Source organism: Phyllopteryx taeniolatus, chromosome 7, assembly GCF_024500385.1.
Source record: "Phyllopteryx taeniolatus isolate TA_2022b chromosome 7, UOR_Ptae_1.2, whole genome shotgun sequence".
Classification (NCBI taxonomy): Eukaryota; Metazoa; Chordata; class Actinopteri; order Syngnathiformes; family Syngnathidae; genus Phyllopteryx; species Phyllopteryx taeniolatus.
In genome coordinates, this window is record NC_084508.1 from 13,215,738 (window position 1) to 13,230,658 (window position 14,921).

At 40.0% G+C, this 14,921-nt stretch overlaps 1 protein-coding gene across 3 annotated transcripts; it reads right to left on the reverse strand.

Annotated features, from left to right (window-relative positions):
* Positions 1-1,501: 1,501 nt before the first annotated feature.
* On the reverse strand, positions 1,502-14,893 carry bsg (basigin). 3 transcript variants are annotated; one of them, XM_061779392.1, is made up of 9 exons: positions 14,668-14,893; positions 9,272-9,622; positions 7,766-7,934; positions 6,567-6,655; positions 6,183-6,319; positions 5,826-6,102; positions 3,550-3,574; positions 3,399-3,471; positions 1,502-2,294 (listed from the first exon to the last, which is right to left on the reverse strand). In XM_061779392.1, the coding sequence occupies exons 1-8, from the start codon at positions 14,729-14,731 to the stop codon at positions 3,411-3,413; spliced, it is 1,173 nt and encodes a 390-aa protein (XP_061635376.1). In that variant the 5' UTR covers positions 14,732-14,893; the 3' UTR covers positions 1,502-2,294; positions 3,399-3,410. The 3 variants fall into 3 exon arrangements, with proteins under 3 accessions (XP_061635376.1, XP_061635375.1, XP_061635377.1); XM_061779391.1 differs by having other exon boundaries at positions 1,502-2,297; positions 14,668-14,892; XM_061779393.1 differs by lacking the exon at positions 9,272-9,622 and having other exon boundaries at positions 1,502-2,297; positions 14,668-14,886.
* Positions 14,894-14,921: the final 28 nt, after the last annotated feature.

Consider the following 14,921-nt stretch of genomic DNA (forward strand, 5'->3'; position numbering starts at 1 on the left):
GACTCCTCCTCGCTCATCATCACTGGAACACACGCGCGCACAAACAAATAAACAAACACAAAAACACATTCATACATAATCTCTCACATTCAATCACAATCACATTTACAGACTTGCAAACACAAACATACTCAACTCACACATAGAAACATTCACACACACAAAACACCAAGACTCACGCTCAAACCGAAGCGACCCCAAAAACTATGTTGCATTAAATATTAACTTCATTCCACTGTGCTTATGTGCTCACCATTATTTGTTATTTATTAAAACCCAAAAGTAGATTTGGTCAGCCTGTTGTCTTCTAGAAACGAACACGTGCTCACTGTCCACTTCCAGCTAAATATTGCCATCTTGTGTAAAATACGGGGAACTACAACACTACCGTGTTCTACTGGATTTTTTAAAAATCCTCTTGGTAAAATGCATTTCTTTAATTGTATATATTTTTTTCCGACCACACTTTTTTGTACACCCTGAACCGGTCGCCAGCCAATCGCAGGGCACATATAGACAACCATTCACACCTACTTTGTTTTTTATCCGTTAGTATATTCAAATTTAGTGCATCACAGCAAATAGGAATATTGAACAAAAAGCTAATTTCAGTCACTGCAAATACGAATATTGAACAAAAAGCTAATTTCAGTAGTTCAATTTAAAAAAAACCTGATATGCACATTGGTTGCAAGTAGTGCATCACAGCGATTAAGAATATTGTAGAAAAATCTAATTTTAGTAGTTCAAGAAAGTACCTCATATGCAGATTCATCCATCCATCCATCCATCCATTTTCTTTACCGCTTATCCTCACTAGGGTCGCGGGCTGCTGAAGCCTGGAGCCTATCCCAGCTATGAACCGGTCGCCGGCCAATCGCAGAGCACATAGAAACCAACCAACCATTCGCACTCACATTCACACCTACGGGCAATTTAGAGTCTGAACTCTAGAACTGAGGCAGAACTGTGCTAATTAGTCGTAACCGTGCCGGATCCATTAAACTAGAAAATACAGAAGGCCAGATTGTACCTAATTTCTGTAATTTAGATTTGATTCATTCGTCTTTTGATATGGTGCATTTGGGTTGTTAGCTTTAAGCTATAATAATAAAAAAATACAATTTAGTCAACAAGAATTATTTTTAATAAATTGCAGTGAAATAGCTTTCCATAATTTTCAAATGTATTGAGATGCGCCTCCTTTTATATTATATATATACATACACACACAGTATTTTATTGTTTTGCCTTTTCATCCCAAGTATTTACCCAGTTAGGGATCAGTACAGCAAAAGTATTTCTGTCATTGAGACAATATAGTTTAACTTAAAAGCAGACACAATGCACTGCATGGGAAGGGGAAAAGGTCCTACAATCAAACATTACTAGTTATGTGCATTTGAGGGTTAAACGCTATTGGGCTATTTAGTCCCTATGAGGTTTTGTTTTTAGAACCACATTGGTGGGTCATAACTCAATCGAATTGAAGACAACTGTGTAAAATCATCACTTTATTCAGTTTGTGCAAGTTGTACAACAGATGGTGACGTTCTCGCTAACTCACAAATCTGGCTAAGTAAGCTCTTTATGTAGTTGTGTAACTCTGAAACAGCAACATCCAATCACGACAGAATGCATTGTGTGTTCTTTTTCTAACAGTGACATGATTCGCCTCCACCCCACTTTTTTTTGGCAGTTGGTAATTCATATATATTTTCTTAATCGAACAAACAAGTTTATAAAAAAAAAAAAAAAAAAAAACAAGCAGAGTGCTTTAACTTTGCAGTCACATTTCCAAGTGGTGAGTGAGAGAGGAGAGAGAGAGAGAGAGAGAGAGAGAGAGAGAGAGAGAAAAGGCAAAATCAAAAACCCTCTGAGAGGAGTTTGTGAAGCAACCAATCATAAGTGTAAAACATGGCAGTGATGCAAAGGGTGTTAAAGGTGTTAAAAGGTTGCCAGGAAACGAGCACTAACTAGCGATCCTCATTTTGGACACTGCAATGATTATTCTTTTTTTTTTTTTGTTACGAGAAGACACACTTTGCTACGACGGCATTGAAACTCATGCAACGGCGGCCCACTGGCCTCAAGCAAGGACGCACGTCATACACGTTGCTCTCTGGGGCAGCACGGTTTGGTTAAGATTATTAGAGAAGAAAACAAGAGGAATTCAGCCTTAATATCAATAACACTCGAGCACAAAGAAAAAAAAAAAGTTCTTTTGACATTGCAGGGTTTGCGGGACGAGGTGCCGTGGAGAGCTTGGACACGTGGGCTGCCGCTTGGACATCCTTCTAGGAGAAAAAACAAACATGAGCCACTGGCACGCACATTTACCACAACAGGTAGATAATGTCTTTGTACTGAGGCTTGACGAGAAAGCATGCAGCTCTTTATCCAAGGCTATTTTGAACGCCCTGTTCCATACAAGTTAGAAACAATGTTTGTGGTCAGGATGTGGCTCAATATTTAGAATAGGTTGCTAACAAAAGCAGCAGCACCCATCAAAGCACAAAAACAGTGAAAGTAATTAGTCTTTCGCCATGTTAAAGATGAACTTACAATTTTAGGGTATATATTCTGATGTGCTCGCTTTACTGTGCATCTACAGTATGTTTATGTTTCCGGGAAAGCCACGCAACTTATTTGTTCCGCCCAGTTGTCTTTATTTGTTGCCTTCTCCCCGCAAGGTCCTTGTTATTTTGTTCTTAACTCTGCTTTCACTTGAGATAACTGTAACAGTCTGCTAATATAGTTATTATTCGAAAAATGCATTTGTACACACAAAGGAACCTCCACAATCAACATTGTATTACACAGTCATTGATGTGAAAAGTGAGAGCTCTTCTAATAAGTAGTTTGCGCATTTTCACAATTAAGAATATTAAAACATTACTCTCGTTAAAAAGGTTTTTTGTCTCCTATGGTAAACATTCCTATAAGGTTCCAATAAAATGTGAGTCCCCATCTATGGCAGAAAACGTTGCCATTTCTAGTTTGAAGTTAACAAAACTGACGTCTAATTTTTAATAATACAGGGGGTCATCTATTTGTGACAAGAGTACCACACCCGCAATGTAACCTGAATTTGGCAGAAGGTGCTGGAGTCCATCACCAAAATATGCTAACGTAGTTGTAAAACACAATTACAGTAAACAGATCTAGACCATATATATTTAAAACAAATGAAAAACGCTACATAAGGCAGTAACTGCGCGTGCCTTTTTGTGCCATGTGACCAGTTATTCTTAAGCCGCTACACAAACTAATTGTGCACTGTTTGTAACTTGGTATGTCGGTATTTTCGTAGACTGAGAATCTCCTGTAATTTTACTTTATAAAATATTGATTTTTTTTTTACCAGAAAGACTTGAGGAGAGCCTCAATGTGATTACCTGTTTTAACTTCTAGTTGGAATTCCTTTGCCTCACGTTCTTGTCTTGGTGGTTGGCGTTGGAGTTGCTCTTCCTGAAATACGAACAACAGACTGCCAACATGAGGGCTGTCGCTGGAACAAATGCAGCGAGCGCGCTGATGGGTACTTACACGGGAGCCGAGCCTGAGTCGTCGTCTGGGCCGCAGAAGAAGCAGCAGCGGGAGGAGGGCAGACAGAAAGGAGAGTCAGTTAACAGCAGGCGACTTGTGTGGTTGTGTGTAAAGTGCATGCCACTCCAGCCTTCATCTTCTGCATGGTGACTCCATGGGTTCGGACAAAGATCGAAAACTCATGCCTGCCTGTTGCATCTGACAACACAAACCTTAGAATATATACACAATTGTATGCACAGCAACGCGCTGATGAAGCTTGTACAATAAATAAATAAATAAACTGCACCAGAGGCCCATGCAGTCAAGCAAGAGAGCAGCAAAGGAAGACTGCAGGTGGGAGCTTGATATCAAAACGCTAAAACTGTGGAAACTGGGAGCGCTGACACAGTGGCCTGATGACACCACAGCCATGTATGCAGAAACATCTTCATGAGATTACTACAGTGGTACCTTACAAGGCCTTAAGAGTTCGGTTTGACCATAATTCTCTTCAAATGCTTCTAAATTTTAATTCTCTCAAACTCTGCCTTAAATGTACAAATGTTCGAGACTGATCGGCCACAGTGAGTGACATCAGTATAACAGACAAGCCGTCAGCTGTCACTGGACCTCATTTCAGCTAGAATTAAATGACTAAGTCAACACTTTCTGGAAGAAGGATGGCAGAGAAGAATATGAGCACCATTAATGGACAAATTGCGACTGTATTTTGTTCTTATCAGTGTGGTTGTACGTAACTTTCCAACAACAACAAAAGTGAAACATCAACAAACAAGAACACACCGGGTTCCTTGATTCAACCTTTGCAGACTTATTTAATACTTGTATGGCTATTAAATGTGAATGAGATGCATCAGCAACGTGTCATTAAAGTCAGGTTTGGTGAGTATTGTTTTTTAATGCTTAACATACAGGAGGTCCCACATTATGTTTTGTGGTTACGAACGGCACGCAATTAACTAGTTTTTATTTAACGTGTTAAATAAATATTTTTTTAATTCAGTTTTTCATTGCATTATTTTATATTTGTGGTCGAGGAGCGAATAGTTACCGTAATTGTTTGTGATGGAAAAAAATCTGGTTAAGTCGGAATTCTGTTATAAACCAAGGACCTGCTGTATACTACCACTAGACTACCTATACTTTGACCGCTAAAAAAGTAACAAGATTTTTGAAACTGCTATTGTCACGCAACAAAGTGCGTTCGACCTTCGAGGTACCACTGTTAACGGCCTTATCATGCACTGAGAACAAGATGCAGAAGTCATGCAAGGAATGCTGCCACTTTTCTTCATCTCAGGTTTTAATGTCACTTGGTCTCATTTGACTCTTTCTCTGGCTCAGATAACATGCATTTAAAAAAAAAAAAAAGAATTAAATGGAGTCAATAAGGAGAAACAAAAGGAAGCTCTATGTCTCTTTGTTCTAAAGGGCCAGTGAAAGAGTGAACAGCACATTCCTTTCAGAGGTGGTGACCAAGAGAAGTTCATTCCAGTTTACCACGCGGTGACCTCAGCTCAACCACTTCAGTCTGTCATGCGGTTTTATTCACTTACCAAATGCAAAATCAGCAGCGAACAGAGAAGTAAAAATGTAAAGAATAAAAATAAAATGAAAGAATCGTAGTATACAGTAGCGGAAACTGAACTGTGAAAATTCTACCAGAATATGCAAATAATGACAAAGAACCAAATGAAGACAGGAGTTTGTACTAAATGCATGCAAGGACACTGGAAATATGCCATTGCACCGTGACGGCAAATTGATGCTCTCAGTCTTGTCGGTCCAAATTAGTATGGGGGGAAACCAGCCCAAATTAAAAAAAATAAAATTAAAAAGGTCAACAATATTTCCACTATTATTATTATTATTGCAGCGACTCAATAAAAGAGTGGCTTTAAAACAAAACAAAAAATGCCTTTGCAAAGATAACATTGCTAAATTTCAGACAGACACAAGAGCATTCAATAATTCAACAATACATTTTCTATTGTTTTTGTATTGGTGTAGCGCTGTACTGCATCATACTGACTGCTGTCTCTAATACTGTACGTTGACTCGCTAATGTAGCTACACCAAACTATAACTACAATAATGAACATATTGATAAACTGACGGTGTCATTCAAAACAAAAAGCAATATCTTTGTGAAGGCAAAAGGCTTTTAAAAAGGTAAAGGTTTCTAAATGTACCTATTAAAGTGTCTGGTAAGTGTATACTGATGAATGCCAATACACTTAAAACAGCGCTTACTTTTTAAGAGTGTTACATACCATCTGTAACCTCATCAGGCCTTCTCCTCTTCTCGTAGATGAGGATGATGGTCACCAGGATGATGACCTCTGCCACGATGCCGAGGAAGGGCCAGAGGGCAGCGAGGCGGCTGCGGACGCGCATATGGATTTGGGCGGTGTTGGTCCCAATGTCGCTGGTGCCCGAGCAGATGTAGTCGCCCACGTCATTCTCGATGCTCAGGTTCGTGATGGTCAGCACGGTCTTGTTGGGGGTGCTCTTGATCTCGTACTTGTCGCTGGTGCCGTTGATGATGAGCTGAAGGATTTAATGGCGCAACTTTTATTATTTAAAAAGGTGAGGAATCACGGAATGTGCGCTGACAGGTAGTTGCTTACCTCTTGGACGCCATCTTGAACCTTGAACCAGGTCCAGTCAGTGGGCAGTGGGTAGCCATGGCTCACACACACCATCACGCCTTTGTCTCTCTCATTGCCGTGCTCAGAGTGCTTGTACGGTGCTACGTGGGGTAGGGCTACAACCATGAGGAGAAAGGTAGAAGATGCGCCGTTACTCGCACGTCAGGAAACTGGACAGCCAGAACCAGCCATGAACAGCCTGTAAGAGCATTTAACATGCAATAAAAACAACACAAACCCCTCAGTGGAGCGGTTATAAAAAGCAGAAAAGAAATGTACCCACAAATTCAACTGGAAGCTTAAATGCTTCTACAAACCAGCTGACTTGCTAGAGGTAACTTCAAAGATGAATCATTTTCTTACTTTTGACTTCAATTGTTTGCTGCACTTGTGGCTCACTCAGGAAGACACACTCGTACTTTCCACCAGAGCTGTAGGTGATCTTGTCCAATCTGGAGGTGGTGGGGAAAAAAGAAAAGAAGAAAAAAATATATGGGAACTGCTGATACACTTTGAAATTTATAATTTTAGACTTTGGTGGTAAGCTACTTTGTTACTGTGCTTGAGGAGTTTTTCCCCAGGTATCTGTACTTTAAGTATTTGTTTTACTGACTAATTTTACACAGTCCGTTCAAAAACAGACATCTGGAAAAGCCCTTCAAATGAAGAATGCAAAAGTTTGGTGAAGTCAATGGTTCGCAGTCTTGATGCACTTATTGCAAGTACGGGTTATGCCACCAAATAAATGTTATTCACTTTAAGTTAATTTAATAATGTCTGTTCCGATACTTTTGCTCACTTGAAAAGTGGGTGGCTTCAAACAAAAGGTGCTCTGTCCTGGGTTGTTTAACACATCTAGATGTAAAAACCATGAAATAAAAGCTGGAATTCTGAACTTTTGTCTCATATTCGGCTTTTGATTTGAAACCCTAACGTCTTCAGTACAAAACAAAAACAAAGGAATTGACTTTGCCGTTCCAATACTTTTGTAGGGGACTGTAATAGAAAACAGTAAGCCTTTATTAGTCCCCCAATGGAGAAATTAGTTTTATAGTGGGAAACCGGACCATAGCAGCACACAAACATAAGAGTGTTGTGGTAAAAATAAAAACAAATAAAAAAAAAACTATACTTTTAATTTTAAAAAGACTTCATAGTTATATGGGAGGATTAGAAAAAGTTTTAAGACCATTGACAAAAAGAAAACAAAATGGTTGAAGTTGTTGTGGTCATTACAATTGTGCGTTTGTGGGTCTTGCCTGCTTCTTGCCTAATGGAAAATTAAGGTCAGAGCGAGCGGGCAACACCGTGCTTATCCATGCTGTCAAGCACACATGCCAATCGGCACGTCTGCACGGTCCATCTCTTCGCTAATCAGGGGCAGCGAGTGCCTGACAAAGCGCCCTGAGCTCTGTTGCGAACGGAGGCAGCGACACAGGAAGAGATGAAAGAGTCATAGAAAAAAAGTGTAGCATTGTGGCTAAATGTGTATTCTTGTCAACGATGAATGTATGTAAACAACTGTATAAGTGCCTCAGGAAACATACACGTTTGCTACTCACCGCAGGGCCGTACTGTGGTCGGCGGCCGTGGATTTGGACGTCTCTATGACTTTGCCATTGTGCGTCCAGTACGAGCCCTTCACGACGAGAGTGGTGTCGGTCAAATTGCAGCTTAGCAAAGCTGTGGTCTGGTTGTTAACCTCAGTAGGATCAGTGATGATGGTTGGGGCTTGAGAAGTACAAGAGCAGCAGAAAGACATTTAACCTTCTCAACTCATCACGGTGTGAGGAGCTACACTAAAAACTCAAATTTCGATTTGGCCACATTACAATCAACTGCTCTCACAAAATAGCATGAGAAAATATCACTTGCCATGTTGTTGATGTATAGGTTAGTTACATACAAAGTTATGTTTAGGCTCTCTGTAACAACAGTTGAGTATGGTTAAGTTGTTGCAATAAAACTTGAAGCTCTCTCTCAAATTAAAATAAACAGAAGATGTTAGTTACAAAAACATTGTACACAATATTCAATAGAAAATGGAAAAGGGAGTTGTAGAGGAAAACTAAAGGATACAGGTGAACTAAAAGGAAGGAAAATATTTTTACTAGAGAAAAACATGCAGAAGAAGCAACAAGATGGCAAAGAAAGTTAAAGAATTCAAATCACATGGTACACAAGTATTTGGCAGATGATGCTTCAGTCAGACCAACAGAACTAATATTATTTCTCTATGCTGACTGAAGTAATACGAGTCCACAAGGATGGGGAATAGCTACGGAAAGCAGCATCAGCCTCTTTCGCTTGTATACCGTTACACTATTAGTCTCAGCCGAAGTTTTTATTAAAGTCAAGCAAATACAGACAGTACTGTGCAAAAGTCTTAGGTGACCATTAGACTTGTTTTACAAATGCTAAACGACCAAAATCAATGGACCCAGTGGGACGCAAACCTTGAACAAACTTAAAGGCCAAAAATGAGCAACACATTTTATGCATTTTAGTGCACAGACACCCAGATTTTCACCCAAATTGATGTTGTGCAAAAAAGTCCTACAGAACGCCAATGAAGCTAGTGGTGGCCTAAAAGCACAGTACCGTATAAAACTAAAACAGAAAAATAGGGATGGGCTTAATTGTAGATTAATTGAATATTCAGAATTTGGTCGGTTGTTTGGTGATGAATCGTGTCCTGAAGCAAATGACAGAAAATTGAATGCACTACTTGGCTGCAACCAGCAGAGGCACTGCTGATGCAGTCTATCAGTTTCTGCTCGAACTGATCAAGAAAATAGTACTCTCCAGAAGCTTTTTACAGAAACCTAACCTTATGACCCGTATTATATGCAAAATATCCATCATACTGCTACCTTATTCATGACATAGGAAAAGGTAAAGGATTGAGATTCATTCTATATCATGAGAATGGGGGTTCTGAGCAGGGTGTGCTTTACTACAGGGCTGATAGAGGGAGGGTGGGGTTCAACGAGAAGTGGAATGTCCACAGCTCGACTACTGGGGAGATACTTTGACCAGAGTCTCCTTGGGCTTCCTCTGCCACTCACTTTCAATCACAATAATGTTCGCTTGTGAGCGGATCCACTTGATTTTTGGAGTCTTCCTCAGCTCATTGCGGTCGGGGTCGTTGGAGGCGCGGCACTCATACGTGCCTGAGTCGTCAAGGGCGAGGCTCGTGAGGTGAACAGTGCTTGTTGCGTGTGTGACGTATGTGGCGTTTATTTGCACGCGGTCGTCGCGTGCCCCGTCAAAGAGCTGCACGGCAGTCTCGTTGGGCTCCTGGCCCTCTGTGAACCACCACTGTACCTCAGGGATGGGGCTGCCTATCACCTCGCAATGCAGCTCGGCGCTGTCGTCGAGTAGCTTGGTGATGGAGAGAGGAGACTTGATGAAGCCCGCTGAGTCAGTCACGCATGTGTTAATAGATATTTTTGGATGTTGTGGGGAGTTCAAGCAAAGCCAGGTGATTTCATGGATTGGCGATTAAAAAATAAGGCAGTGACAGAAGAAAAACAGGCAAGAAAGAGAAAGATAAAAATGATTAATAAAACTTGAATGAAATGGAAATATGCAAGTAGACAGAAAACAGAACATATGATTTCCACTCTTCTATATGAAAACTGAATTTGAGGAATTTCTAATTCATTGCATACATTAAGCTAAAATTGTATAATATATACAAAAATGACTGAAAAGCCATAGTTTTATTCATCTTTTTATATTGATATTATTTGTACTGTCTTTTGTAGCACCGCGGGCCATTAGGTACCATAACTTCAATCCTCTGTATGTGTCACGCATATTGAAGAATTGGCAATAAAAGCACCTTGTACCTTAACAATTCGAGTAACTGCAGAACTGTATCATACCACACCAAGATTTGAAATAGGGCAGCCCAGTAGTGTCTGCTATTATTTTTGGATTCACAAAGAATGCAGGTTTAAGTTAATTAAAACCCAAATTGTCATAAGAAAAATGATATCCAGAAAAAAAGAAAAGCATGCCATGGTTAACAACAACGTATGACAGGCAAAACAGATGAGGGTGAGATGTAATAAAGAATGAAATAAGCGTATTCCATTCACATGATTAGAAATATTTATGAGCCAACCAAATGTCTTTGGGTGCGTGTGTTTTTGTGTGAAGGAAAATGTATACATGATGGTAGTGCGGTGGAAAATTGTGTACATTTACGACAACTTCATAATGCAAAAAAAGAACATTCCTTGTTCTGTTCTGGTTTGCCAGAGCTGAACAGGGGCCAGAAGGGGGTTCAGGACAGAAACTCCACCCCCCTAATGTAAGAAGGAAACACCGTTTGCCAACACATTTGATTGTTCCACTGTAGGCCTGAATGCAAAGTATATAATCACGCATGCTAAATCAGAGCTCTCTCTTACTTCAATAGCCACATTTGCTACATTTATCACAAGAATATTTCCTACTGCACAGTTCTCCACAGGCCTTATAGCAGGCGGAGCAGTTTTCTTTGGTGTCTCTGAGGGGTGGATAAGGGGAGCTCAGGCTTGATATACTGTACAGTACATTTGGGTGGGTCCAGGACATAATTCTTACAACGGCAGGCGAACAGAGCAAAAGCTAGCTAGCCCTTCTTCCCAGGGACATCAGGAAAATAAACAAGATTCTTCAGAGGTATGAAGCTACAACAAACGACGGATCCAACTAATTGGCTTATTTAAAGAAGGCGGATTAGTGGTAAAACAAGGGCCGAAGTCTGCCGGTGCATTATGTGACCGTTTTAAATTAAGGTGTCTTTGCCACTTTTACCAAAGGTCACCTTTTCATGATCAGGATTTTTGGGACCGATCACAGAGTTTACAAAAACCAATAACCAATGCGATCACAAGATGGAGCAATGAGTCTATTGAAATGACAGGTTCATTTACTGTATATACTTGTGTACTGTATACTGCGTATCTTCAAAAATATCTTGTCAGGTTATGTATTCTACTCAGTCAGGTCAAACCAACATAACAACATGACAGAAATAATGGGTGCCAACTTACTGTTTAAAAAAAAAAAAAAGTTAATTTGATAAAGTGCTTACAGACAACCTGGTATAATGAATGGACTCTTCATCCTTATAATAATGGTGTATTGCCAGTCCAAATTGTGTTGCTACATTCACTGTTGAAATTATTAATTATGCTGATTTCAATGACTACTAAAGCTATTGAATATTTTTAGAATATTCTACTGATTATCCCATTGATTAATTGAATAAAATGTATTCTGCATGTCACATAGGCATCACCCGAATGAGTGTAGAGTTGGCTGGCTAATAACTGGCCAGTCTTCGTGTTTTAATTATGCTGATTTCAATTATGACTACAGCTATTGAATATTTTTAGAATAGCGTATTCTACTGATTATCCCATTGACTAATTGAATAAAAATTTATTCTGCATGTCACCTAGGCATCAGCGAATGAGAGTGTAGAGTTGGCTGGCTAATAACTGGCCAGTCTTCATGTTGAGTGTTTCGGCCTGAGCTGTGGCCATCGGCAGCTTGTGTATGCATGTGCTTGTTACGAGTTTGTTTTCTTACCGTTTCTTTAATAAAGTGATTGAAAGTGAACTGGCGACTGTCTATTCTTAACCACTAAGTATTACAATACGTTCTGACAGGCAGTGGTAGCAAACAATACATTATTTTGTGATGGGGATCGTAGACGTGCTGTTGCGCTACACTTTCGCTTCCTATAGTGTGAAATGATCCCAAACTTTGGACGTTCTGTCTTTTGTAGACTCTTTACTCCTGCCTCTATGCCCCCGTGACAACTTATTTCTAAACAAGAGTGTTTCCTGCGACTGCAGTAACATTAGTCCATGTAAAAAAATATATATAATCTTTGCGAAGCTTCGAGGCAGAGATTTTACTTCAGCCTTTTTTTGGTAATGGAATTATTCAAGTTATCGGAATGATCTTTGTAGCCCTAATTTCAATGTATAACATGGATCAACATTGTGAGCTTTGTGGAAACCTAATTTAGTCATTGTTACAAGCTGAGAGGAACACGAAGAAGAGATTGGTGGTTCATACGCATGCTATGCTTTCTAATTGAAATCCATAGACATAACAGTCTGGTGCTAAATGCATCTAATAACAGTCATGTCTCGTGTTTTTATAAAAGATATAAATATAAAACTATTTTATTGGTCCTGAAAAAAAACAGACGTGACATGATTGTTGTAGGACAGCAACATTTTAAGATAAAATTTTACCATGAGCATGGTTCTGCACAAAGTGTCAGAGTTGGGCAACGAAGAGCAAACTGTGAGTATGCCTGCTTTATCTTTGTGGAGAGTCCATGTTCATATTTCATTTATCAGTAGGGGGAAATTTAACTGAGGATTGCTTCAAGTTTTGGAAAAGACAAGAAAGACCAGTCCTCAGGCAATACTGGCAAATATTGACATTTTACACCCAACTGGAAAGACTAGTACAATGTCAAGGTTGCGTACAATAGAAAACGGTGAGAGAATGGAAAGAAGGGAAAACATTGAGATACACTGAAGCTATTTGATCCTGGCCCCCTGCTTAGCAGGAAAAGAGGGGTTGACTTCCTGGCCCATAAGCCCACATACAGAACATTTAGTGGATCTGATACAATGTTGAGCGTACTTCCACTTTTGTCTAAGAATAATCATTAATTTGATGGGGTAGGTGAGTGTATACTTCACATTTCAACAATACTGCTCAGGCCATTACTTATTGCAAAAGAATAATAATTTTACTGAGCAGGTTAAGCAGCTGGTTTCTCCAATTGTTTTTAATAAAAATCCTTATTGAAAACAATTCCCCAAAATGACTCTGGGAGGGTGTCAGAAAGACTGCATTATGGCCTAGTTTTCACATCAAAGTTAAGATAAAAGGGAAACTGTATGGTCATTTCTAATAATATTCTTTTTGAATGGCAATGGCAGACATTGTGATACAGCTCTTGTATTGATTAGCACTAGACTGAATTGCAAAACCAGCCACCAAGTGTCGTGACTACACAAACTCAATGTTGGTAGCAACTGTGGTAAAAGGAAGAGGGACATTTTGACTGAACCAACCACCTACAATTGACATTTTTTGAGGTGTTATTAGTCAGTGCGGGAAACCACATCGTAACTTGGGATACGATAGTTTGATACATCGTAAATAACATTAGATAAAATCTTTTGTCACTGTAAACATTGTCAAACAATATTCATTGGTGGGAATACAATTTAGCACTTCAGCAGAGAGATGCAACGATACTCTCTCTATAGTATGCATACTCGAAAAAAGTCTAGTACTACGACACCCAGTACCAGCATGTCATATAAGTACTAGGCTTTACACTATCAGGATTTTTGGGGCCGATCACAGATTTGAAAAAAACGATAACCGATCTGATCATAAGATGGAGGAATGTGTATTTAAATGACCTTAAATGAAATTGTCGAACCACATTCATCGGTGGGAATACAATTACAATACAACGATACTCTCTCTGTAGTACTCAAGGCACACACACTAAGCTCCGTACTAACAGTTTTTTTCATCAGCGTGTTTTAATGACCTAAAAGTGTATATTATGATTTCACTGCGGTACAAGATTTTTGTAAGGTGTTACGCGTTGTAGCGCGAGACAAAAGGGCACTCTCAAACAACGACGAGTTCCGACATACGTAAAAATCGTCGCCAATGATGGAACGGAAGTTCGTCGTAAATCGAGGACCCGTGTATTGTATTTGATTACTGTGTGGCAGCCGAAAAGACACACTTTTACACCATTGCCGTAAGAAAACAGGATAATTCACAGTTGGTTGTAGCATTAACTCAACAATAGCCAACACGAAAGTGTCGTCGATTGGCTCGACGAATTAAAACAGGAAACCCGTGAAGTCAGCATCACCTTCAAAGTCTTACGTTTGATTTAAAGGGCGTGGAGAAAAATAAGAGGTCACCTCAAATTATTACTGCTAATGTTTAGCAACCATTGGTGGCCTTTACAGGCCGAGAGACAGCGAAAAACAACACCACAAGACATACGTTACCGGTTATCTTACAGCTCGACACGACCTATTGCGTAAGCGTCAACATTGCTTGGTGCTATATAACGATACTCAAAGGAATATTACAAAGGCAAACTCAAAAAGAAACATTTTAACGTTGAAACACGACGGGTTCATTGAAGCGAATAGTGCTGATGAATTTCACCCTCGGCAAATTAGAATACACAGCGTGTGCGTGTGTGTGTTTTTTAAGTTTAAGTCGACGTGTTGTGACCTATTAGTTCTTTTACATCGACAAAAAGACCCAACCGCTGCGGTAACGTCGATAAACCACAGCGTAGAGAGCCACATAAACGACGTCCGCGCCGAGGGCAAAGTCTTCCATCTTCGACCAACATGGCTGACCATGGAGAGAGTAGGAACAAATCGCTTACCTGTGGACGCGTTCGCCCGCCAACAGCTCAACACAAGGACACCGACAGCCCAAAATAGCTTCATGGTTGAAAGCCCGGTACGTGCTCGACCACACGCCGATAGATGCAATGCACGCCGGGTTGTGTTTGCTCGTGTTACGCGTCGTACAAATTCGAGCCGCCGAATGTTGGCCAGCCGAGACTCTTGTCGTCCTCTAGTTGCGATCACGCAAACACGCCCCGAGCCGTACGTACGCTATTACGTCACTGCATGG

What these genes read in the sequence shown, in the direction of transcription:
- bsg (XM_061779392.1), bottom strand. Translation starts at nt 14,731, where the DNA reads ATGAAGCTATTTTGGGCTGTCGGTGTCCTTGTGTTGAGCTGTTGGCGG. An exon ending in GACCACAGTACGGCCCTGCG is followed by an intron (nt 6,656 to 7,765) that starts GTGAGTAGCAAA and finishes CACCACCTCCAG; the next exon opens with ATTGGACAAGATCACCTACA. An exon ending in GCAAACAATTGAAGTCAAAA is followed by an intron (nt 6,320 to 6,566) that starts GTAAGAAAATGA and finishes TCATGGTTGTAG; the next exon opens with CCCTACCCCACGTAGCACCG.